At 35.6% G+C, this 24860-nt stretch overlaps 1 protein-coding gene across 6 annotated transcripts; it reads left to right on the top strand.

The window, feature by feature from the left end:
* Positions 1–330: 330 nt before the first annotated feature.
* Positions 331–13703, top strand: LOC111898560 (uncharacterized). 6 transcript variants are annotated; one of them, XM_052764521.1, is made up of 4 exons: positions 331–792; positions 883–946; positions 1011–1135; positions 8948–13703. In XM_052764521.1, the coding sequence occupies exon 4, from the start codon at positions 11741–11743 to the stop codon at positions 13007–13009; it is 1269 nt and encodes a 422-aa protein (XP_052620481.1). In that variant the 5' UTR covers positions 331–792; positions 883–946; positions 1011–1135; positions 8948–11740; the 3' UTR covers positions 13010–13703. The 6 variants fall into 6 exon arrangements, with proteins under 6 accessions (XP_052620481.1, XP_052620477.1, XP_052620479.1 ...); XM_052764517.1 differs by lacking the exon at positions 883–946 and having other exon boundaries at positions 947–1135; XM_052764519.1 differs by having other exon boundaries at positions 883–1135.
* The last annotated feature ends 11157 nt before the right edge of the window (positions 13704–24860 follow it).

The following is a 24860-nucleotide window of genomic DNA, read 5'->3' as shown; positions in this document are numbered from 1 at the left end:
TTTGGGCTGTGAAAAGCTAAGCCAAACACCCCCTAAAAGACATTTTAGGGTAAAATAGTCTAATATATATATATATATATATATATATATATATATATATATATATATATATATATATATATATATATATAGAGAGAGAGAGAGAGAGAGAGAGAGAGAGAGAGAGAGGTAAAAATCAAAAGAGAACCTCTCAATGTTAAGAACCCTAAGAACCAATTAAATTTTACTTATAATTAATAATATGTTTGTAATTCTCAATTGTATGTTTATAAATTTCAAAAAATACATATTTGTCAATAAATCGTTAATAGAAAGAAAGAATGGTATTGATCGTAAATGAAAACAAAAACCAGTCCACTTTTGTAAACACACAATCAAATGTCATAAAGTAGGTCTAATGTCATAAGTGTTATTTCAAATTATTTCATCATTGTCCAAAAGATGAAAGTTTCATTCTTTTCTTCATTTTACCATCGGTGGTTTTTTTGTCGCCTCGTCGATGTCCGCACCACCGTCATTACCTCTGCCGCCGTCGATGTCCCCACCATTGCCGATGTTTGCACCATCGTTACCTCCCTCCATCGGTTGTTTCTCTACTATCACCTATATTCACTATTTCACCAGAAAACTCACCAACTGCATCTTCTCAGTTCTAAGTTTTCCGACAAATTTTTTAGATCAGTAAGTTTTGAAAGGAATATATCTGAAGTTAGACGGGTGAAGGAAGAGAATCGGTGCTCAATTTTTATGATAACAAGTTATGATCTAAACCGAGATCTATTAGAATTTCAGGTGATATTTTCGCTTAAATTTTCAGCAAATGCAACAGATTACATATTAGATATGAAATTATTTGGAAAAAACATTCCGGTGATGTTTCAGTTCTTTTGAGCGTTTCTGGCGGCTATTCGGCGAGGTTTTCCGCTAATGATTATGTGATTTTCAGGTTAGATTTGAAATTACTTAGAAAACGTGAGATTTTCGACTATTCCGACGATGTTGTTTGGCAGCTATTCCGGGGAGGTTTTCCGGTGGCGGTTTATACTTTATACTTGAACGGCGTGGATTTTCTAGTGAGATATTCATCAGTTACGTGCTTGTTTCTGTAATATTTTTAACCGATGGCAATCTCCAGGTACATCTACTTTATTTGTTTATTTTGTTCGAGGGTTTCTCTCACTTAAATATTTTTATATTATAAGTATTGAACTTTATAGTAACTCAACTAATTTACAACTGTTGAATAAATAAATCATAAAATAGAATCTTAGATATGCGATCAGTGCTTATTTGAATTTATAATTACTCAACAATTTTACAATTAATACTTGAACCGATTGATTATTTGTTAGATAATTTAGATAAAGTATACCGAAATGTAATCTTGAAATTGATTTTGTATTTAATTGCGAATCGTTTATGGAATGAAAAAATGTGTTATATGTTTTATATTTAACTGTGATTTGTGTATAGATCGATGTATTAAACTGTGCATATGTGTTTTAAACTGTAAATATATGTCATAAATTGTGAATATTGTTTTAAGCTGTGACTTTAAATTATGAATATTTCTTTAAGTTGTGATTTTTTTTATTATAAAATTAATTCTAAGCTTAGATTGAATGGACGACAATAAATAATTTAGATAAAGCATATGAAATGTCATCTTGAAATTCGACTTTGATACAACCTATAAGGTGTTCCTTAAAATGCTTGAAAAACATATTTTATATGTTTTGTATTTAACTATAAATGGTTACCGGTCGTTGTATTAAACTGTGAATATTGTTTTTAGCTGTGATTTTAAACTTTGAATATCATTTTAACTTGTGATTTTTTTATAAAATTAATTTTGAACTTAGATAGAATGAAATTTAAGACATATTTTAGATAAAACATATAATAATGTCATCTTGAAGTTCAATTTTGATACAACTCACAAGATGTTTGTTAAAATAATTGAAATAATAATATTTTATATGTTTTACATATTTTAGATAAAACATATAATAATGTCATCTTGAAGTTCAACTTTGATACAACTCACAAGATGTTTGTTAAAATAATTGAAATAATAATATTTTATATGTTTTGCATTTAACTGTGAATACATGTTTTATAGAGTGAATACTGCTTTAAGCTATGATTTTAAAATATGATTAGTATTTTAACTTGTGATTTTTTGAAAAGTTTAAACTTAGATAGAATGGACGGTAAAATTCTAAGAAATAATTTAGATAAAGCATGTGGAATTTTCATCTTGAAATTCGAATTTGATATAATTCTCAAGGCGCTGGATAAAATAATTGAAAAATGAATGTTTTATTTGTTTTGTATCAAACTATAAATGATGTATGGGTGGTTGTATTAAACTATAAATATATGTTTTAAATTGTATATATTGTTTTAAGTTATGATTTTAAATTGTGAATAATATTTTAATTTGTGATTTAAAAAATAGTAATTGTGAACTTAGATGAATGGGAGGACACTTTAAAAAATTGTAAAAAAATCGTGAGGAAAAATTAAAAAAATTGTAAATTTTTTTAAAAAAATACAAATAATAAAATCGAGCATAGATCTATGTCCGGGACAAAAAAAATGGAAATTTTTTTTATATCATTAAAATTATATCATAGATCATAATGATGCAAAATAAAAAATTAAAATTGAATCATTGATCAATTTTAATGATGCAATTTTTTTCTCCAAATGTTTTTTTTTTCTCTCAGACATAAATCTATGTTCGATTTTATGATTTATATATTTTTTTTATTTTTTTAAGGTGTCTTCATGTGTCCTCACTTTAAAATGAGTCATCACAAAAACCGAATCCTAATATATATATATATATATATATATATATATATATATATATATATATATATATATATATATATATATATATATATATATATATATATATATGATGAGGTCGGTTGACAACTCATAGTTTTCCGAGAACCTGAGAACTAAAGGTGGAGCATTAGATCAAAATTAACTCATTAAGGGTGTAATCGTAATCTTATTGATCGCATGTAATGTTTTTTTTTTTTTTTTTTTTTTTTGTGTTATTGGACAAAACTAACATAATAAATATTTTTTTTAAATAATTTTAGATTTTGTTTTTAAAATGGAGATTTTTTTAAAATTTTTTTTATCAGAAAACATGAATTAAAAAAAATAATAAAAGTAATTTTTTAGAAAACTGCAATCTCTTAAAAAAAACTGCAATTCTTTTAAAAAATGGGTTTTTAAAAAACTGCAATTTTTTAAAAAAATTTGAATTTTTTTTTCAAAAAAAAACAACAATTTAAAAAAAAATGCATTTTAAAAAAAAATGCAATTTTTTCAAAATAAAATACTACAATTTAAAAAAAAACCTAGAATATTTAAAAAAAAAAAAACCCTCATTTTTTTAACAAAAAAAAAAATCAATGTTTTTTGTGCATATATGCATATTTCTTATACTATAATATTCTTAAGTAAATTATAGAAAATCTTATTTTGATTAATCAATCTATAAACATAATAGTACAAGTATTTTATTCAATACAAAATAAAACATAAAAAATAAAAAAAGCTACTAAGATTCATAATGATGGGTTTTGTATACTACAACATCCTATGGTGCACATACAACCCTAAATACCCTGGATCTATGTTTTCACAAATTATACATGCAAATGGTTTCCAATGCATTAAACCTATGACTAGCATGCATTTGACATAAACCATATAAGATACTAGTTACGGTAACATATCTTTTATATAGCTTGAAGTCTTGATGTATTTGGCCTTAAGAGCTTAGCCCTAATAGTGTGGAAGCCTCAAATGAAGTCACAACACATCATGGACAAGGGATGAAACTTGAGAGAGAATTCATACATACCAAAACCGTCCATATCGTCCAAGAATACTTTAGTGGTGATTTTGGCTATGAAGTAACATATTTATATGTGGAATTCCAAAGGTCATGGGTTAACCCAAATCCATACCCATGGGTTTATGATCCATGGTTCATGTGGCCCAACTCTTTATGTGTCCATACATAAACTTGGTCCAACATGGATCATAAGCCCAACACATATAAATATAAATAATTACCATAATTAGTTCCTATAGATTTAATTAGTCTCTTTTGATCACTAAATTAATTCCAAATTAATTATTGATCAATACTAATTAAAACATATGATTTCATATTAATATATTAGAACTTATAATATATTAATAAATCATATATAACCTTCTTTCAAAAGCCCATCCTAACAAATTGTCCTGATGATATGCAACCCAAATGGACCATGCTACTCTCGGGTCGAGTACATACCAATAATAGTTATGGGCTTAGACATCTAATATTCTAATCCAACAGTATCCCACTTGGATAAGTCTAACTATTATTGCAAGTATGACTCCAAAACCCGACTAGCAATCGTAGCTCTTAAAAGCCACCGTCGAACTCTGACCTAGTCAATGACTTGTTCATTAGATAAGGGATCATATATTCCTCCATTCTAGATATCATATGGACTGAGACATGGATTATAATCATTCTCTCTGTCCATCTGTTGCTTCTCGATTTCCGATTTATGACGACTGACTAATTGAACAAATCAAATTAGACTAGGTCCGGCCGAGCACTTACGTTTGTCATCCTTAAATCATCGAGGGGCCCACAGATATCGCTTTTATCTCTCTAAAGGTAAGAAGAATGGATAAACTTCGACTTATATGCTTGTACTAATTACTTGTTGAATCATACACAAAGGCACGTTTTATAACATCAAGTTACTGATGCGTTTTCGTACAATCAATGTACAACCAACTCATAATCAACAACTCATATCTCTAGGTTTGAAGAATATAAGATATTATCGTCTCATGATCACTCATGATAAAATCCATGAAGTGAGTCAAATGAGCGTGGGTTTAATCCAATACTCGAATATCATTCCAAGAACACTCATGAATGTTGCAACAACTTTTGCTATGTCTAAACACTTTAGACACCTACAAGCCCAATTCATGATAGTCTTGATTCATACCTACTTCCAACGTATGATTGACTATGGAGAGTTGGAATAACCTAGTTATTCGGGAAGTCAAAACATGCAAAGTGAAACACAAGAATAATTTAATCCAATATGGTCTCAGAACTTATGAATATAAATAAAACACCTTTTATTTATCACCATATTGATTATACATTATTCATTGTATAATGTTTCGAATAATCAACTTAACACTTGAACTTGTTACGCACTATGTTTGTCCAAACAATAGTTATGCCATACTCCAAGTATGTACACTATGTTTGTCTATGATCCTTACTTTGTGAAATAGACTAATTAAACATAATTCAAATGATGCTCATTTCACAATCCCAAATCCTTACCGCAAATACAAGAATACAAGATTCTTTGCCATTTACTGAAATGAAGTATAATTTCCTCTCCCTTAATTATAGCAAACAACTTTTAAACCCCCGCAACTTCACGAATTGAAACCCTTTTGTTTTCTATAGCTTGCAATACTAAACATAATAATCATGTTCCCACTAACATGATAATTATTAGCATAACACTTATGCTCCCACTAGCTTTGACATGTATCGAGAAATTAGTTGGACTTCTAGAAATCAGTACTTAATTGACTTTCTTACCAAAGTTCAGAGTTCTGATACGAGATGCTTTGATAAGACTTTATCAAAACCATACACCTTTCCTTAGATAGCTCACATGTGTGTCTAAATAATTTTTAGAACTATGAAAAAGGATGCCATAATCATAGTCTCAATTTTTTAGATCTTTGCCATTTCTCACAAGTCCATGTTAGTGTGCCGGTTAACCACACATGCTCCACTAATGACTTTGAGAATGTAAATATCACAATTGCTATCTACTTAAAATCTATTTAGCAAAAGTATTTCCTCACCATCATTTCCATTAATCGGAGAGAAACCTTATGACACTTTGATTTTATGGTGTATGTGTTCCTATCCATGTGAATTTGTCATAACCACAAGAGGAGGTTAGTGACAAATCCAAACTCATATGGACTGAACTTGTTTAATATTAACATCTTGCCACCTGGCAGTACAAGGGCCTACCATTGCTTCCACATTGTTATGCAAACAACTGAGAACTTATAGAACTCAGATGCATAGTCAACTCTAACTGGAATGGGCACAAAAATAATAATATGTCAACACGATAGGTTACAAACCTCAAGTCACGTGCTAGTGATAAACAACAGTTTTATTCTTGATTAGTTCTTGAAACTTTTCAAGACCTTTAAGACTCTCACTGACCTCTTGACATATGTCGCCCCCAAAACCGGAACGGCGGAAACGTTCTGGAGCGGATCACATCATTTACAGTATCACAACAATGCACAATAGTAAACAAGCAACAACATCATCCACTACATTAATAGTAAAATTTAATACAAGTGTGTTCTGTGTATAGTTTATAAGACACAAAAAAATGAATAATCAAAATAGAGATGAGTCTTGAAAGCTCCGTCTTCTCAAAACTTGGTCATCGGTACCTGTCTTGTACCACCCGGTTACTGGTACGTATTTTCGTTCGAGTAATTATAACATTTTGTGTGACATCCCCAATTTCACGGCCAGAAAAGACCGATTTGTTTATGCTTTGTTTTTAAAATCAGAGTAATCGTTTAAAGAAAACAGTTGCGAAATTTGTTCCCAAAATAAAATATGATAACCATTTATCAAAGCATTTCTCGAAAAGAATGTATTTTCATTAAATAATAAAGACTCAGGATGTCATGTTCGTTACAGATCAAAAGCATAAACAATATAAAATAGACCTTACAATAGTTATTCAACTACTGATCTATAATCCAAAATCACTCGTCAAGTCCTCCAACTTATACCCTTGTGCCATTACCTGTAATGAAAAGAAAACTGAGTGGGTCAGGCTTGGGAGCCTGGTGAGCATATAGGGTTTTCAACCCACAATAATATAATTATTATATGTAATCAACAAACAATCAACCCAATTACCCATCCCCATTATCTTCTTAAGGTTTTACCCTAAGAACCAACTATCCTTCATTCATTTATTCATAAGGAATTTGGCACGAATTCCATTGCTGCCAAAACTTATTTATCAAGTACTAAATCCATAGTTATCTGGCGCTAACTCCATAGTCACCAAAGTTCACTTAACAAGCGCTAACTTCATAGTCGCCAAGGTCTACTCAACAAGCGCTAACTCCATAGTCGCCAAGGTTTACTCTATTGGATTAGTGTCTAAGTCCATAACTATTTTGGTATGTACTTGACCCGATGGTGCATGGTCCTTTTGGGTTGCCTTCACCGAAGCAACTTGATAGGATGAATTATGGAGAGAAAGGATTAAATATGATTTATTAATATATTATGAGAATAATATATTAAAGGAGAAATCATATTGTTTAATTAATATTAGTCAATAATTAATTGGTAATTAGTTTTGTGACTAAAAGAGATTAATTAAACTTAAGGGACCGGAATTGTAATCATAAGATAACTGCAATTTGGGCCATGGATTGCCTTTTATTATAAGGTGGACGAATTCTATGGGGAAGCCCATATGAAATCGTCCAAGGCCTTATGGAAAAAGGCTCCATGGGTTGCTTAGGGCTTAAGCATCCAAATTAGGGTTTCCTTGTTAGATAACCCTAATTGCCTCACTATATATAGATCTCTTAAGGACCAAAAACGTGGCTAAGCTTCTTGCTATGGTTTCACACGTTTTTGGGCAGCCTCCATCCACTCTCCTCTTCATCCTATTGCTTATGGTGTTTGTGAACCATTAGAGGAGTGACACTTGTGACTCTAAGCTTTTGAAGCCAATTCAAGCAAGGATTTGATTGTTATTGCTATATAACAATCAAAGGTAATTCTATAAACCCTAATTCAGTTTATAATATGTTAGATCTAAGTTTGTTAGTCTTGGATTCAAAGCATGTACAATAGAGAAACCTAGATCCAAGCATTAGGGTTTGTATGAGCACATAGGATTGTTTTTATGCATAAAACCCATCAGTGGTATCAGAGACTAGATTGGTTTCTATTGTATTGATGCTTGATATAACTGGAAAATTCGATTTTTTGGATTCTGGAGGCTGGACTCGCCGAGTCCATGCAGACTCGACGAGTCCAAGGCTGACTCGACGAGTCAACTCGTCAGACAGGTGGATTTTCGGGATTTTTACCTATTATGACTTAGGATAATTGCCATAATTGTTTAAACTTAATAAAATTCGAATTTTGTTAATCCCTTATGATTATCCTTGTCAAAATAAAAGATTTTGGTCATCTAATTAGATAATTGTTACCTTATTTGATACATGTTAAGTTATGGAAATTATTTGATCATTATCTTGCAAGAATTTGAACTATAATTAGATAACCACCAATTATAGTTAATTGCCTTATTTGAATTATGTGATCTAGAATATTCTTGACAAAGTTTGGAATAGTTTCAAATTAATCCCTTTAGGTTTTATATTTTAAATTTGAACCCAAAAGTTTTGTTGTTTTGAAATTTAAATAGTTAAAACCCTAATGTTTTGAAAAAGGTTTCAAAATTTTCCCTCAAGTTTTGGAATTTAAATTTTGATTAATTGTTTAATTTTGATGTATATTTAAATTCTAAACCCTAATGTGTTGAAATATTTCATAACTTGCCCTCAAGTTTTGGAATTTAAAAGTTGATTAAAAGTTTAATTAGGAATGTTAAATTCTAAAACTAGTATAGTTTTGAAAAAGTTCAAATCACACCCTTATGGTTTTATTAATTAATTAAGATGTATAATGATATGTGTATTTTTATATATATTTTTATGCACTTTATCTTAATATTTTGGCCTTATTTATTCTATTTTAGAACTAAAAAGTACTCATAATACTTTAAATTATGTTTTGCAGCTATTTGTTGTCGATAAAGCACAAAAGAAAAGACTGAATCGGGAACCGGGCTTAGAAGCTAAAGAAATCAAAATTGCTGAAAAAGTGAGTACGCCCCGCGTAAGGTAATGGTACGCGCCGCGTACACCTTTGCACCGGATAGACTTGATCGCGTGATTATCTTGAGTACGCGCTGCGTAATCCTAAGTACGCCCAGCGTACTTAGGTCGGCCACAAAGATTATAAATATCGATTTTTAGCTAACCAGGAGGGAGGATTCGACTTCTAACCTAATTTAGTCGACAATTAACTTCTGTTAAGCCGTTTTGAGGGTCTAGAAGGCGGCCGGAAGGCCGTTAAGCTAACGGAAGCGGAGATCGGAAGGATTGGAGAGCGGATACATGTTGATTATCATATGGTTTGCTGACGTGACCATGTTTAGCATTCTATGGTGGTACTTTTCTGTATTTAGTTTCTGATTTAGGTGTAAAAACCTTTTACTTTGTGTTTATGATTGAATGAAGCTTTGATTATTAGACTAATTGCTATAATAAATAGTTTATTTGTGTTTAATTTATCTTGCCAAGCTTGTTTAAAGATCCTCATGTGTTAATGATGATTATTTTCTGTTAATTGTTAAGTGAATTGAGTTGCTTGAACATCTGCTCGATTGCTTGTCTCTTATGATTTTTGATGACCATCGAGATTATAAGACTAGAAATAACGAATGTGAAACTAGGATTAATTTGAGAATAAGTAAGTTAATGTGTGAGCCTTGTTTGATGACCATCAACAAGAGGTTAATTAAATGTTTACATTAATTAACTATATTTACAAGTCTTGCTTGATACGAACTGAACACTAGGAAGCATGTTAGTTTAATCAACTGATCACTGTTTGAATTGACTTGTTTGCTAAAGGATTAGTTATAGTGAATGCGAATCTAATCATTTTAGGAATCGGTGAACAATGAATAAATGAATTTGTGTAAGCAATTGTCTATGTTTTAAGGTGTAATTTATCTAAACCAAAGTACCTGAAGAGATGTGCTTTCCTGTTAGTTTATCGAGAGCTGTTAATTGTTAATTTGAGATTTACTAAACCATCGAATTTATTATTTTCGTGTGACCTATAACTTATAATCAAATATATTAAATTAATCCACCGTTCCCTGTGATCGACACCCGACTTACCTAAGCTATACTGTAATCTGACTAGGTACACTGCCTATAAGTGCATAGATAGTCTAAGTTTGTTAGGTTATAAATATTAAAATTAGTGGGTACTTTTGTGCACATTAAGTTTTTGGCGCCGTTGCCGGGGAACGGCTTGTCATTAATTTATTTTATTTGATTATTTGTTATTTGTTTTTAGTTAGTTTTTATTTTTAGTTTGATTTTCGAAGATATCATTTCACTTGTCGGGAAGGTTCTTGTTTTTATTTTGCAGGAATTTGGGATTGTACACATTGCTTGACTTTACTTTTGGCATGGGTTTCGGGAATGAAAGCGACTAGGGAATTCTTGACCTGCTTAGCCTACTACTTTGTTGATTTGTCCTACTCAATCCATGAGGCGTAGTATAGCAAGGCGTATTGTGGTGGTTAAGTGGAAGACCGAGCTCTTGCTGTTCTTGACTAGTTAGGTCACTTCTTGTTCCGCTTTTAGTTAAAGGTGCAAGGAAAACAAGGGAAATATTCTAACGGGTCCCGAAAGCGGGTATTTTCGTAACCAATTCTTGCATGCAAAGGTTTTTGATCAACCGTTGTCGTTTGATCTCGACAAAGATAAGTGATTATGACATCTCCGTTTTTTTTTATCACTCATCGTGAAGTCATCATTAGCTGAAGAAATTAAAAAGAAAAAAAAAATAATAAATAAGTTTTAAGTCCCCTAGATTAAATAATTAAAAAGAAAAGGAAGTTAAATTAAAGAAAAAGGAAAATTTAATTACGCCCCGCGTATGTTTATTACGCCATGCGTAATAAGATCCGAATCGCGGATGAACATCTAAGGGTGTTGGGGTTACGCCCCGCGTACCCTTTTGTTACGCCCCGCGTAAAGCGACCAGGTAAATATATCTTGACCCTTTGACTTCGCTGCTATTTTCTTTTCCCTCTTCTACTCTCGCGCACGAACTGTGACGGCAGCTTCTCTCAAAGATTCTCGTTTCTTGTTAAATCCACCACACAAGTAAGTATTTAGGATACTCAACAGCTTGGATTTGTGTTTAATTCAAAGGAATAAGCTGCATTTAGCTTTTGCTTGAAATCTAGGGTTTATATATATTTCGAATTAGGGCCGATTTTGCAAATGTATGTGTTGAATAGGGCTTGAATGGACCGATTGCGTTTAATACATTAAACCCTCGAGCTTAATTTCGTCTTAATCCCGTCCCACAACCATCGATTTGACCTCAGGGACGACGCCATGCATAACCTGCTGACTTCGAGTTCTTGGCTGATTTCGAGTGCTTTGACTACTTTATGTAGTTTCCCTGATTAAGTGGTTGTTAATTTTAAATAGTTACGAGATTATGGGAATGGATTTCTAAAGATGGTCCCGATTCTATCTTACAGCCTGTGGACCACGACATTTTAAAATTCTGTTGCCCCTGCTGTGTTGATTTTTAAGTTTGATTATGATTAGGGAACAAGCAAAAAGGAACCAACACAGATTCATGCATCTGGACGTACGCCCAGCGTACGCTGGACGTACGCCCAGCGTACTGCCCTTATCCAGCTCCATTTTTTTGGTTTAAAAATCTATTAATGCTGTGATATTTGGTTTGGTATTTTTTTAATGTGTGCAGATTATGGCTCGAAGGACACAAAGAACCAACCCTCCCGAGGATGTGACCGATCATCGCTTTTTACAATTTCCGCAAACGCTGAACGATGCTACCCGGGCGCGTTATGTCACCAACTTGAGCTTGCTTCTCACAAAGGAGATTGATATTGCACCCTCATTCGACTGGGAGTTGGCTACCAGGACTGGACTTGATGCATTGATCCAGGAATTTTTGCAATACACACACTCGGACGCGAGTGGTGTGGAATTGTTTGTGTGTCAGGGATGGGCGCGTTTGTTCAGGATCCAGGAGCCTGTGTATCGGGAGTTTTTGCTGGAGTTCTACGCTACAGTTTCCTATGATCCTAGGAAGTCACTCGATGACAGGACAGCCTTTGCTTTCAGACTGGGAGGAGTGAGCCGGGAATGCAGCGTGATAGAGCTTGCGACTCGGGTGGGTATTTACACAGCCGACGAGACGAGGAGTGTCCACTTCCCGACATTCCTTGCTGACTGTCCCACGGAACGGCCAGCGGACTATAATGAGAACACTTTTTGGGCCGAGATTACGAGAGGAGTCTATACACCATCTACCGCTCGAGGGGGGATGATTCGGTCCACTACATACCGAATGTTGCACCGGTTGATTTCTATGTCTCTCACGCATCACAAGAATAGTGAGAGAGTGCCTTCGACGGACCTGTATTTCCTATGGGCACTAGTTACTCCAGGGAGGCACCTGAACCTTCCAGTTGCTTTAGCTGCATACTTGGGACGGAGGGCCAGGGGACTCAGGGGAGATAGCCCGATATGCGGAGGGCATTTTATCACACGGTTAGCTCGATCATACCAGTTGATGACACGTGAGATCACGAGATCGATGGTGTTTCACGACATGAGGCCGATGAGTCTTCAGCTACTGGAGTCGATGCGCGTATTGGAGCGGGGTGGTGATGGTGTTTTGAGAGTTCGAGCAGATGATGAGGCAGATGAGGAGGGTGCTGCCGAGCCACAGCCGAGACGGGTCCAGCGGCGTCGACCTGCTCCTCGGGGAGCGCAGCAGGGACCTGAGCGGGAGATCGATATGCGCTACTTAGCTCAGGGCATTGATCGTCTTAGCGAGTATGTTGCACATGTGGACATGCAACAGCGGTGGCAAGGGAATGCATTGAATGCATTCTTTGCCCATCAGGGGTTTCAGTATTCGGTTCCCTTTCCACCACCATTTCAGTCACGATTTGATGGGGCCGGTACTTCTGGGACACAGCCACATGATGATGGAGATGATGAGTGATCCTTTTTATTTTGTTTTATTTGTTTTGTGTTATTTTTAGTTTAGTTTAGTTTTTAGTATTTGGTATGTAATTAAACTTTGATTTAGTTTGGTTTAGTTTGTTTTCCATGTTGATGCTCTTTGCTTGTTTAGATTTCTGCAGAATTTTCGCCCTTAGGAAGCTGGCAGTAAGTTCAGCAGCTAGGTCCGACTGTTGCTAGAGAGAGCGGTATGAGAGTTGAAGATTATAGTCGAGAACCACGATTTGTCATAAGTGTGGGGTGCATATTTATTTCGTGAGTGATCGTTTTGAAGATTGGCATTGTTACGATGTTTTGACTCTTATGCTATGGATGAGCAGTTCCCATACCATAGAGTTTTATTTCGATGCGAGGAAGAAGTATCGTCCCGGCTGCCATGACATGGTTGACACTTTCCTATGTTATGGGGGATTTTTCATCGCGAGTAGAGGATGTCATTCTTGACGAGACGACGTGGTCGACACTTTCCCACGTCATGGTTACTATGCTTTGCATTATTTGCACCACATTTTTGAAGATGGCGGTCTTGATTTTATTTTTCGGCAAATTCAGAGGCAGCAATTCCAGTTTTCAGTCTTTCGACGATATTTGAAGCAACTTGTAGCAGCCCCATTCGATCTCGCCACAACTACCCAGGGGAGTCTGTTCCTTTTTCTCCTTTTTATGTTCTTAATTTGTTTTAGCATACAATGAGGGCATTGTATGAAATAAGTGTGGGGTAGGGGATCGGTAAAAGTAAATTAAAATTAAGAGAAAAAAATGAAATTGCTAGAATTTACAAAATTTAAAAATTTTAAAACTTGAAATAATAGTTTAATTTAGAAAAATCTAGTGATAATTTAAATTTTGCTAATATTGTATGAAATGATCCGATGAGAACTCAAATGTTTAGTTGAGCCAATATACGTTATAGTGCATTTGTGGCCTCCCTTATTTTAGTGAAATCATGGAACAAAAACATAACCCCGCTTGATTTGAGGGATGCAATATGTTTAGCAGCCTAAACCTGAAATGTATCCAGGAAAATTATTATCATTAACCAATAAAGGTTGAGGTTGAGCGCCTCTGCTTAAGCATGTAGGGTTTTGAGTGAAAAAAGTGAGTTACATGTGAAAAAAAAAGAGAGAGAGAATTACGAAAAAGTTTGAAGAATTTTGGAGCAAATAAAGTAAAGATCAAAAGATCAAAATTCTGAAGAAATCCAAAAAGTTGAAGATACCAGAAATCAATTCAAATAAGGTGTTGAATTCAAAGAAATCAAAGATCAAATTGCCAAAGAAATGAAGAATTCAAATAAAGCTCCATAGTGGTATCATAAATTGTAATTCTAGAATATGTATGCTTAGGTTGCTCAACTAAAAATACCTTGAGGTTAGGAGGTTTTCTGCGGATGGATTCGGAGGGTTGCATAAAATGAGCATTGTTCGGAAAAAGTGGGCGAGTGTTTATGAAGATTGTGAGTATTTAAAATATGGGGGGGTACTTTAGGAAAATATTAGACACAAATGTACGCGTTGAGGTCTTGGCATAATGGCTGAGTTTTAAATGGATTGTTTAGTGCGATATTGGTAAAATAAAAGTAAATTTGCTTGGGGGCAAGCAAAGGCTAAGTGTGGGGTATTTTGATATGTGTATTTTTATATATATTTTTATGCACTTTATCTTAATATTTTGGCCTTATTTATTCTATTTTAGAACTAAAAAGTACTCATAATACTTTAAATTATGTTTTGCAGCTATTTGTTGTCGATAAAGCACAAAAGAAAAGACTGAATCGGGAACCGGGCTTAGAAGCTAAAGAAATCAAAATTGCTGAAAAAGTGAGTACGCCCCGCGTAAGGTAATGGTACGCGCCGCGTACACCTTTGCACCGGATAGACTTGATCGCGTGATTATCTTGAGTACGCGCTGCGTAATCCTAAGTACGCCCAGCGTACTTAGGTCGGCCACAAAGATTATAAATATCGATTTTTAGCTAACCAGGAGGGAGGATTCGACTTCTAACCTAATTTAGTCGACAATTAACTTCTGTTAAGCCGTTTTGAGGGTCTAGAAGGCGGCCGGAAGGCCGTTAAGCTAACGGAAGCGGAGATCGGAAGGATTGGAGAGCGGATACATGTTGATTATCATATGGTTTGCTGACGTGACCATGTTTAGCATTCTATGGTGGTACTTTTCTGTATTTAGTTTCTGATTTAGGTGTAAAAACCTTTTACTTTGTGTTTATGATTGAATGAAGCTTTGATTATATAATTAAAAGAGGTTTAATAAATCCATAAAAGTTTAGGTATACAATTTAATTGAATTAAAAGTATAATTGTTAAATTAGACCACCTAATATTTTAAAAGTATAAAATACACCCTATACTATATATATAACATTAAAAGTCTAACATTATATATATGTATGAGTAAAAGTCAGTCTTACCGTTAGTAGGCCTCATTCACGAAGCTTGTCTATAATGGGTGTTTAAGGAAATTGCCTATAAAATGGCGATTGAATGGGTATCCACTCTTACCCACCGCACTCTTGACTAGTGGAGGGTCGTTAGCCGAACGGGTAGGATAGGACGAAACCTTCCATTATAAGTATAATGAATTACTAAAGTAACTAAATGTTTTTCGAAATTCCCAATCTTAGTTACTTAGGCAAAAGTGAATTGATGCAATTCCATGAAATTACACTTTGTGCCCTTGCGAAGACGTTAGTGGAGCGTGTGTGGTTAACCGGCACACTAAATGGGTCTAAGCAAAGGTAGCAAAGGGTGACTCAATGTTTGTCATGGTTCGGTGGAGCGTGTGTGGTTTATCGGCACATCGAATAGGTGACTGTAACATGTGAGGGCACCATGTAAGTTTGCATGGTTATTCACACCCGCTTTGTGATCCTCGGCATCCCAGTCACAAACAAGAGGGGCATATCGAGATATAAACATGCCATTGAAAGTTCAATGTATCTCAAAGGATCTAGGAGTTTTCATAGATTTAAAACTTAAATTTCTTTTTCATTTTTCATGGTGGAAATTAGTGAATCGTCATTCACTTACCTTCAAATATTCTGCAACTAGATTACGGCATCCCTTTTCTAGGTTGTAGCGTATTGTGTTGGGTCCTAGCCTTAGTATCTCATTTGGGTGATTTACTAATGACTCAATCAATCAACTAACTTGAATTCGTTTTCTCCCGTTTTGTAGATGTCTAACTCTAATCGTGGTATTCCCGAATCCCAAGGAAAAAGTGTTCCTAATGAAGGTGAAAGCTTGATTCAAAGTGAGAGATCAATGTGGACTAGCTTGATTTCACTTCCTCCTCTTCCTCCCGTTGTTCTCCCTAGCCCTAATGATCGAAGACTTGAAAGGTTCAAGATCACCGAATCCCTGTTGGAAATGGAACATCAAGATGGCAAACCCGTGTGTGCTCACATCCTAGGGATGAAATCACACATTGATAGGTTGATTATGTTGGGTGCGTATATCTCAAATAAGTTGGCTATGGACTGGGTTCTTCAGTCACTCCCTGAATCATATGATAAGTTCATTAGAGAGTATCATATGATGAAACTTGACGCAACCCTCATTGATTTGACTTACATGCTTATTGCTGCCGAATCAGAAATGATTTGGCGAAGTAATGGAGCATATTTGTCTGATAAATCAACCAACCATGCTTCCGTGGACAATCTAGAAGAATCCACCTGTTCCTGCTGCCAAGGAAAGGGGAAATGGATACGAAGCTGCCCGAAGGACCTGAAGAATCTAAGAGATGGGAGAGTCGATAAGTGTGACTCTACTTCAGGTATAAAATCCACTATCTAACTCCATTTAAATTCCTATTCTTTATTCATAATGTGCTAAGATTACATTTGCATGTTTTGCAGGTTTAGAGAAAAGAGAGGAAATTTGATGGAAGAGCAAGATGAGTCTGATCACAAAGAAATGGATTTCGATCGCATGAATTCGAAGATCAGATTTTGAGCTTAGGAAGTTATGATAGATTTGTTAGGAGTATATGATTACATAGTTTTCATTTGAATTTTGCATTGTAAGGACATGTTTTCCGCTATTTTTATGAATAAAATAAATTTTGGTTTTTATCTTATTTGTTTATCCTTGCAATGAAATTTATGGAAAATTGATGTTTGTGTACTTCTATTATTAGCAAAATGGATTTGATTCTTAATTATGTTATTTGTGGAAATGTCAAAAGTTTACAAAATAGGGAGAGTTTCTCATCGCCCAAGTTTCAATTGGATAGAAACTTGGAATCATGCAATGTGTATTGCATGATGAATGAAAAAACTTTCACATTTGGGAAACTTAGACTAATTCTTTGGCAAAGTGTCAATTGAAGGACTAGGAGATCGAGTACACTAGGTTGTACGTTGATCAAGTCTACCACAAGAGTGACAAAGATATTCGTCATGATTTACTAAAGTTTAGTAAATATGGTTATACTTATAAGATTGAGTATAATTAGTTAACTGAAATAGTTTCAATCAATAGCAGAACGAATAAGAAGAATCAAGAAGGCAGAAAGATAAAAGTTTCTCCATTCTAAGAAGAAGGGAGAGTACCTTTTATTGTGTTTTATGATGAAGTCTTAATGATTAAGAACCATATCTCAATTGATCCTCTAAGTGAGTCTTAGTGCATTTGCATGTCTAAGAAGAGGAATCAAGTATTGTAGAAATGGTTAAATCAATAAGTCAATCATACTTCGTTCCAATATCAAGTCTTAGAGTCAAGATTGTGACATTGAGTGAAAAGTCTTAAGTAGGTTTATAACACTCATCAAATGTGGAATTTGGAAAAAAATTTCTTATTCTTGCACATTTGAAATTGGTAAGTTGTGCTGTCTTGGATAAGACAAAGACCAACTAGGACCAATTTATGAAGTGTTTTGATAAAAGCTACACTAACTCTTGAATATTTGTCAAGAAATGGGTTTTGACAAGAGAATCTTATATGTCAAGGAGTCAGTGGGAGTCTTAATGGTCTTGAAAGGTTTCAAGAACAAATCAAATAAACCTTATCGATCATCACTAGCACACGAGTTGAGGTTTACAACCTATCGTGTTGACATTATTTTGATTATGTGCCAATCCAATCGAGTTAATTATGCATGTGAGTTCTATGAGTTCTCATTTTGAACACATAAAAGGCAAAGCACCTTAATCAATGAAAAGTACATTGATAGGAAAGGGTGAGCTGCTTAACTACTTGGAAGACATGGTGGGCAGCTGTGCTACCATAAAGGCAAGAAATCGAGATCAAGAAAGTTCGATCCATAAGAGTTTGAATTTGTCGTAAACTTTGGTTTTGACAAATTCACATGGATAGGAACAAATACACTGTTTAAATCTAAGTGTCGTAAGATTTCCTCCTTCATGAAAATGATTGTGAGGAAATGCTTTCACTAAGAGAGATTTTAAGAAGATAGTGATTGTAAAATTGCATTCTCAAATTCAATCATGGTTACGACATCCCTTTCCATAATTTGAATTGTGAGGTTTGGCAATTAGTCTTAATTGTTTAGACACACATATGAACTATCGAAGGCAAAGGTGTATAAGTTCAAGAAGCATTGATAAAGGATTATCAAAGCACTAAGTATTAGAAACATGAACTTAAGAAATTCAATAAGTATTGTTTTCTGAAAGTTAAGATGTTTATGAATACATGTCGAAGCTAGTGGGAGCATAAGTGTTATGTTTTATAATAATCATCATGATAGTGGGAGCATAAATGTTATGATTGTATGATTATTAAGGAAAGTATTGCAAGGTTAGCAATATTAATTATAGAAAACAAGAGTCATACTTTGCAAAGTTGCAATAGTTGAAGAGTTGTTTTGCTATAATTAAGGGAGAGAATATTATGCTTCATTTCAAATCTAAAGGCTTAGGTTGTGGAATGTTAATAAAATTTAGTCAAAGGTACATAGTGTGTTCTTAAAATTTCGATTATGATTACGGCATCCCTCTTCACTATTCGAATTTTGAGAACATAACAAATAAAACATTATGCGTCATGTCCCATACGCTTCGGGTATAGGATCGATTGCAAATACTTTAATGTTTGACCATTCTAAAATTTTCCAAATGTCGAGTGCATTTAGAGGGAAAAGGGACTAGAATTGGTTTTGACTAAAACAATTAAACAACTATCAAAGGACAACCCAAAGTTCGACGAGGATTGGTCGCTTGTGAGTAGTTGGAAGTATAGTATTGGAAAATATGGAAATGTTTCCATATTGGATGGACCGTATCGACATCATTACGAATAGATAAGATTCTATTAAGAATGGGTTGTCATATGGAACATATGGAAGTGTGTCCATATTGGGAATTGAATATTGAGAAATCTATGACTAGATTAGAAACTTCTATGCAAAAGGATGTTCAAAGAATGTTCTTTGAGTGAGAGACATCACGTCAATGGAGTTGTCTTGTAACAATCTCCGATAGAGGACTTTGTAATATCATTGGCAATAGTCTTTGTGACTTTGGTGCAGTGACATTACGAAAGGATAGTTGCATAGAATGTTAGAATCTAGCATATTCTATAAGTAGCAAGAATTTGATATTCTTTGACTTATGAAAAGCAGATTTGGAGTTGTGAAATGAGAAGGATTGGAAATGTATTCAATGAGATCTATTTCACAAAGTAAGAACCATAGGTAAACATTGTGTTCATGCTAGGAGCATGGGACAAGTGTTGGAATTCAAGTAAGAAGTTGATTACCCGAAACGACAAATAATGAGTAATCAATATGGTGATAAATAAAAGGCGTTTTATTTATACTCAAAGGTTTGAGGCCATATGGGATTAGTATTATTCTTGTGTTTCACTTTGCATGTTTTGACTTCCAGAATAATTGAGTTTATTAAGAATAATCGAATTATTCAAGCGGGCCACAGTCGTTCATATGTTGGAAGTAGATATGAATGAAGACTGTCATGAATTGGTGTGTGGATTGTCTATAAGGTATTAGACATAAGCAAATGTTTGCTGCAACGTTCATGAGTGCTTATGAATATGATTTGAGCATTGGATTAAACCCACGCTCACTTGGATCACTCCATGGATTGTATCACGAGTGATTGGTGAGACGATAACATCTTATATTCTTGAAACCGAGATGTGTGAGTTGTATCTTGCAAATCGGTTGCACATTGATAATATGTAAACGCACTAGTAACTTGGTGTTATAAAACATATTGTTGTGTGTGATTCGGTGAATGAGTGCAAGCGAGCATTGTATCAAAGTTTATCCATTCCTTTTATTCAAAGTAGGATAAAAGCGATATCTTTTGGGCCCCTCGATGGTTTAGTGATGACAAACGTAAATGCTCGGCCGGGCTAGGGCTAATTTGATTTGTCCAATTAGTCAGTCGTCATAAATCAGAAATCGAGAAGTAGTACAAAGAGAATGATTTGAAATCAAATCTCATATGATATCTAGAATGGAGGAATATATGATCCCTTATCTAAGGACACGCGTATCTGATAGGATCAGAGTTGACAGCGACTTTGGAAAGCTACGATTGCAGATCAGGATCTGAAGTCATACGCAAAATAGTTGTTAGACTTATCCAAGTGGGAGACTATTGGATTAGTGTCTAAGTCCATAACTATTTTGGTATGTACTTGACCCGATGGTGCATGGTCCTTTTGGGTTGCCTTCACCGAAGCAACTTGATAGGATGAATTATGGAGAGAAAGGATTAAATATGATTTATTAATATATTATGAGAATAATATATTAAAGGAGAAATCATATTGTTTAATTAATATTAGTCAATAATTAATTGGTAATTAGTTTTGTGACTAAAAGAGATTAATTAAACTTAAGGGACCGGAATTGTAATCATAAGATAACTGCAATTTGGGCCATGGATTGCCTTTTATTATAAGGTGGACGAATTCTATGGGGAAGCCCATATGAAATCGTCCAAGGCCTTATGGAAAAAGGCTCCATGGGTTGCTTGGGTCTTAAGCATCCAAATTAGGGTTTCCTTGTTAGATAACCCTAATTGCCTCACTATATATAGATCTCTTAAGGACCAAAAACGTGGCTAAGCTTCTTGCTAGGGTTTCACACGTTTTTGGGCAGCCTCCATCCACTCTCCTCTTCATCCTATTGCTTATGGTGTTTGTGAACCATTAGAGGAGTGACACTTGTGACTCTAAGCTTTTGAAGCCAATTCAAGCAAGGATTTGATTGTTATTGCTATATAACAATCAAAGGTAATTCTATAAACCCTAATTCAGTTTATAATATGTTAGATCTAAGTTTGTTAGTCTTGGATTCAAAGCATGTACAATAGAGAAACCTAGATCCAAGCATTAGGGTTTGTATGAGCACATAGGATTGTTCTTATGCATAAAATCCATCATACTCAACAAGCGCTAACTCCATAGTCGCCAAGGTTTATCAAATAGGCACGAAGTCACATCGTCGCCAAGTTTATACAATAGGTGCTAACTCCATAGTCACCAACTATTCCATCTACCTATGTTCTACCCAACAACTTTGTAGATATAAATACTTACACAGTTTAAATCATTTAACACCTGTATAAAATTCCAATTTCTAGGCCCATCTCAAATAGAAAAATAACATATAAACACATAGCACATATTTCATAGCAAATACTTCACATTTATATGTTAGAAGAAAGTAACTACACACCCACACATATAAACAACAATATACTTAATACACTCAAACCATACTTGTATTATTATCGTGTTTATGAAAGGTAGTATACACTCACTTGATCAGAAGATGATCGGACAACACTACGACTTGCAGAAGTAGTAATCCTCAGTAGATCTGGAAGATCTCCACAAAAATCGAACTTCTCACGGGCAGAGCTTCGACTCGGGAACCGCACTTCTCGGGATCTTCAGGATCTCGGGACTTGCTTCGGGGCTCGAGAATAATACCGGGGCTTCGGGGTATTTCTGGCACGCAAAACGATGCAAAACGGGAGAGAGAAGAGAGAAAATTGGCAAAAGAGCCGACTGCCCTCGCATCCTATTTATAGGAGGCTGGAGCCTCGGAGTACGCGTGGCGTACAGGCGTATGCGTCCGAATCCGTCACTGCATGCGTCATCCGAAGAACTCGAGTGCGAAGGTCGTCATGCTTCGCTGTACGCGGGGCGTACGCTCATACGCGGGGCGTACTTCGGATGAGTCCGATGACTCGTCTTCGGATAAGGCCGGGATTTTATAATTAAATTTAATTATTAATTCATTAATAAACTTCGAAAATTCATATCTTCTTCATACGAACTCCGTTTTCGACGTTCTTTATATCCACGCGTAGGTGAGACTACGCTCTACGACTTTCGTTTAGACTCCGTCGGCTAATTTTGACTTTTATTTTTATTATTTATTTTTAATAGGTCGGGACAAAAAATTTCGTTATAAATTCATAACTTCTTCGTCCGACGTCCATTTTCGCCTAACTTTTTATCGCTTCGATACCAACAACGAGATCTTCGATTCTCGTTTAGATTGCTAAGGCTAAATATCGCTCTAACGTAAATTCACTTTTTACGTCGCGCTGTGTCGTGTTGGTTCTGTCGCGAAACTTCGACAGGTCATAACTTCTTTGTTATAACTCGGATTTTGGCGTTCTTTATATGCACGGAAACCTTGTAACATATACTACAACTTAGTTAGGATTATTCATCCTAAATAATCTTCTATCAAAAAGTCATTTTTGACGCTTATTGTCTCTAAATTGACTAGCCCTGATCTACAGGCGTTACATTTTGGCCTGGGACTCAGTGAGTGGAAGGTCCAACTTGTCGAGTAGAATCGAATTTAGACACGGGAGTTTAGTGACCTACTCGACGAGTCGGCAAACCGACTCGACGAGTAGGCGCTGTTTGGACAAAACCCTAAATCTGAGGGATTGCACCCTATTTAAACATGTTAATGCAGCCTCCATCATCCCTTATGCTCCAAGAACACCTAAAACTGAAACCCTAATCGTTTTGTGAGATCTAAGGCCCTTTTTGGTGATTTTGGTAGTTTGTGACCACAAGAAGGAAGGAAAAGCTTGAGGAGCCAAGAAGAATCCGAAAGATTTCGAGTTTGTGCAGCATCTACAGTTCCTTTGAGGTATAAAGCTTATACCTTGTTCATTCATGTTCTAGATCCCTTTTGGGGTGAATTAGGGCTTTTAAGGGCCATCTTTGGTGACCAATCATGAGTGGAAGCATGGTTGAGGGTTAGGACTCCAGATCCAGGGTCCTTAGGGGACTACATGGCTTAAAGTGGCCAACTTTGTAGCCTTAGAAAGCCACATGCACCTTTGGACCTCATTTTTGGGTCCATTAAGCTTATACTTCCATGCATGCACGTAAAGTTTGTAACTTTACGTGCTAGATCGATCTTAGAAGCCAAGATCTTTCTTCTGGATGAGTATTGTGCATTAGAAATCGAAATATAAGACTTGGATAGCGCCGACTCGTCGAGTTGTTCTTGGAACTCAGCGAGTCCAGGGCTCGAGTCCCCCGTCTGTTGAGGTTCAAAGGAACACAGTTGAGTGTTAGAATGGTATTAAAGGGGTATATGGGAGTGACTCGACATATTAGACTTAGCCATGGACCTGGAAATCATAGGACTCGGTGAGTGTATGAACAGACTCGACGAGTCCAAGGCAATCTCCCAACCCCTTAAAGGTGGACTCGACGAGTTGTTCATACAACTCGGCGAGTCGCAGACTGGACATGTTCATAGGATGAAGGTGAATTCGACGAGTTGTTCATACAACTCGGCGAGTCGGATGAAGGTTCACTCGATGATATTATCGAAGGAGTACTCGTCGAGTCTTTGCTAAACTCGATGAGTAGAGGCGGGAGGAAGTCAGATGAACGAACAGGGACTCGGCAAGTTGGCGGCCTAACGCGGCGAGTCATGTCAATTGGAAGTTGACTTTGATCAGGATATTGACTTTGGCCAGGGGTAAAATAGTCATTTTACCCTAAGAGTAGTAATCAACTTCTGACTAAGTGTCTTTATGGGAATTATAGCCAGAGAATCGCTGGAGCAGCAGACAGAGACTTCTCACTCGGATTGACAACATTCATTCATACGTGATGAGTTACCTTCCAGTAGCAGTGGGTCCACGACCACAATGTCGGCCCAATAGTAGGAGTTGTATGTTAGATGATTGTCTTGGTGATATTCATCTAGGATTGCTACTACCTGAAATGTTATATGCTGGCATGATATGTTATGTGTGATAGGAGTAGAGTTAGGTTGTTAGGACCGAAGGGTAGGTCGGGCACCCCAGATATGTCTAATAGTATGTTATGATATGTTTATCTGCTGGCATGATATTTTATATGTGATAGAGGTAGGAGGAGGGGAATAGTCCCCCAAGTTTGGTTGTTAGGACCAAAGGGTAGTTTGGACACCCAAATATGTCCGATAGTATGTTATGTTATGATACATGTGATAGTAGCAGTAGGGGTGGAATAGTCCCTGAGGTTCGGTTGTTAGTACTGAAGGGTAGGTCAGCATCCCAGAACTGCTTGACACGGGTAAGTCAGCACCCCATAATGGCTTGACACAGGTATGCCATCACCCCAGAACGGCTTGACACGGGTAGGTTGGCACCCCAGAATGGTCGTACCGGGTAGGTCGGGCACCCTAGAATTGCCCGAAAGTATATATGCTATATGATTGTATGGTATGTGGTATGATGGGAGAACTCACTAAACTTCGTGCTTACAGTTTTCAGTTTTGTTTTAGGTACCTCTTCAGCGAAGGGGAAGGAGCCGGTGTGGTAGCTGCACATCATACACACA

This window comes from Lactuca sativa, chromosome 6, assembly GCF_002870075.4.
Source record: "Lactuca sativa cultivar Salinas chromosome 6, Lsat_Salinas_v11, whole genome shotgun sequence".
NCBI lineage: Eukaryota > Viridiplantae > Streptophyta > Magnoliopsida > Asterales > Asteraceae > Lactuca > Lactuca sativa.
This window is presented reverse-complemented; position numbering and strand designations above follow the sequence as displayed.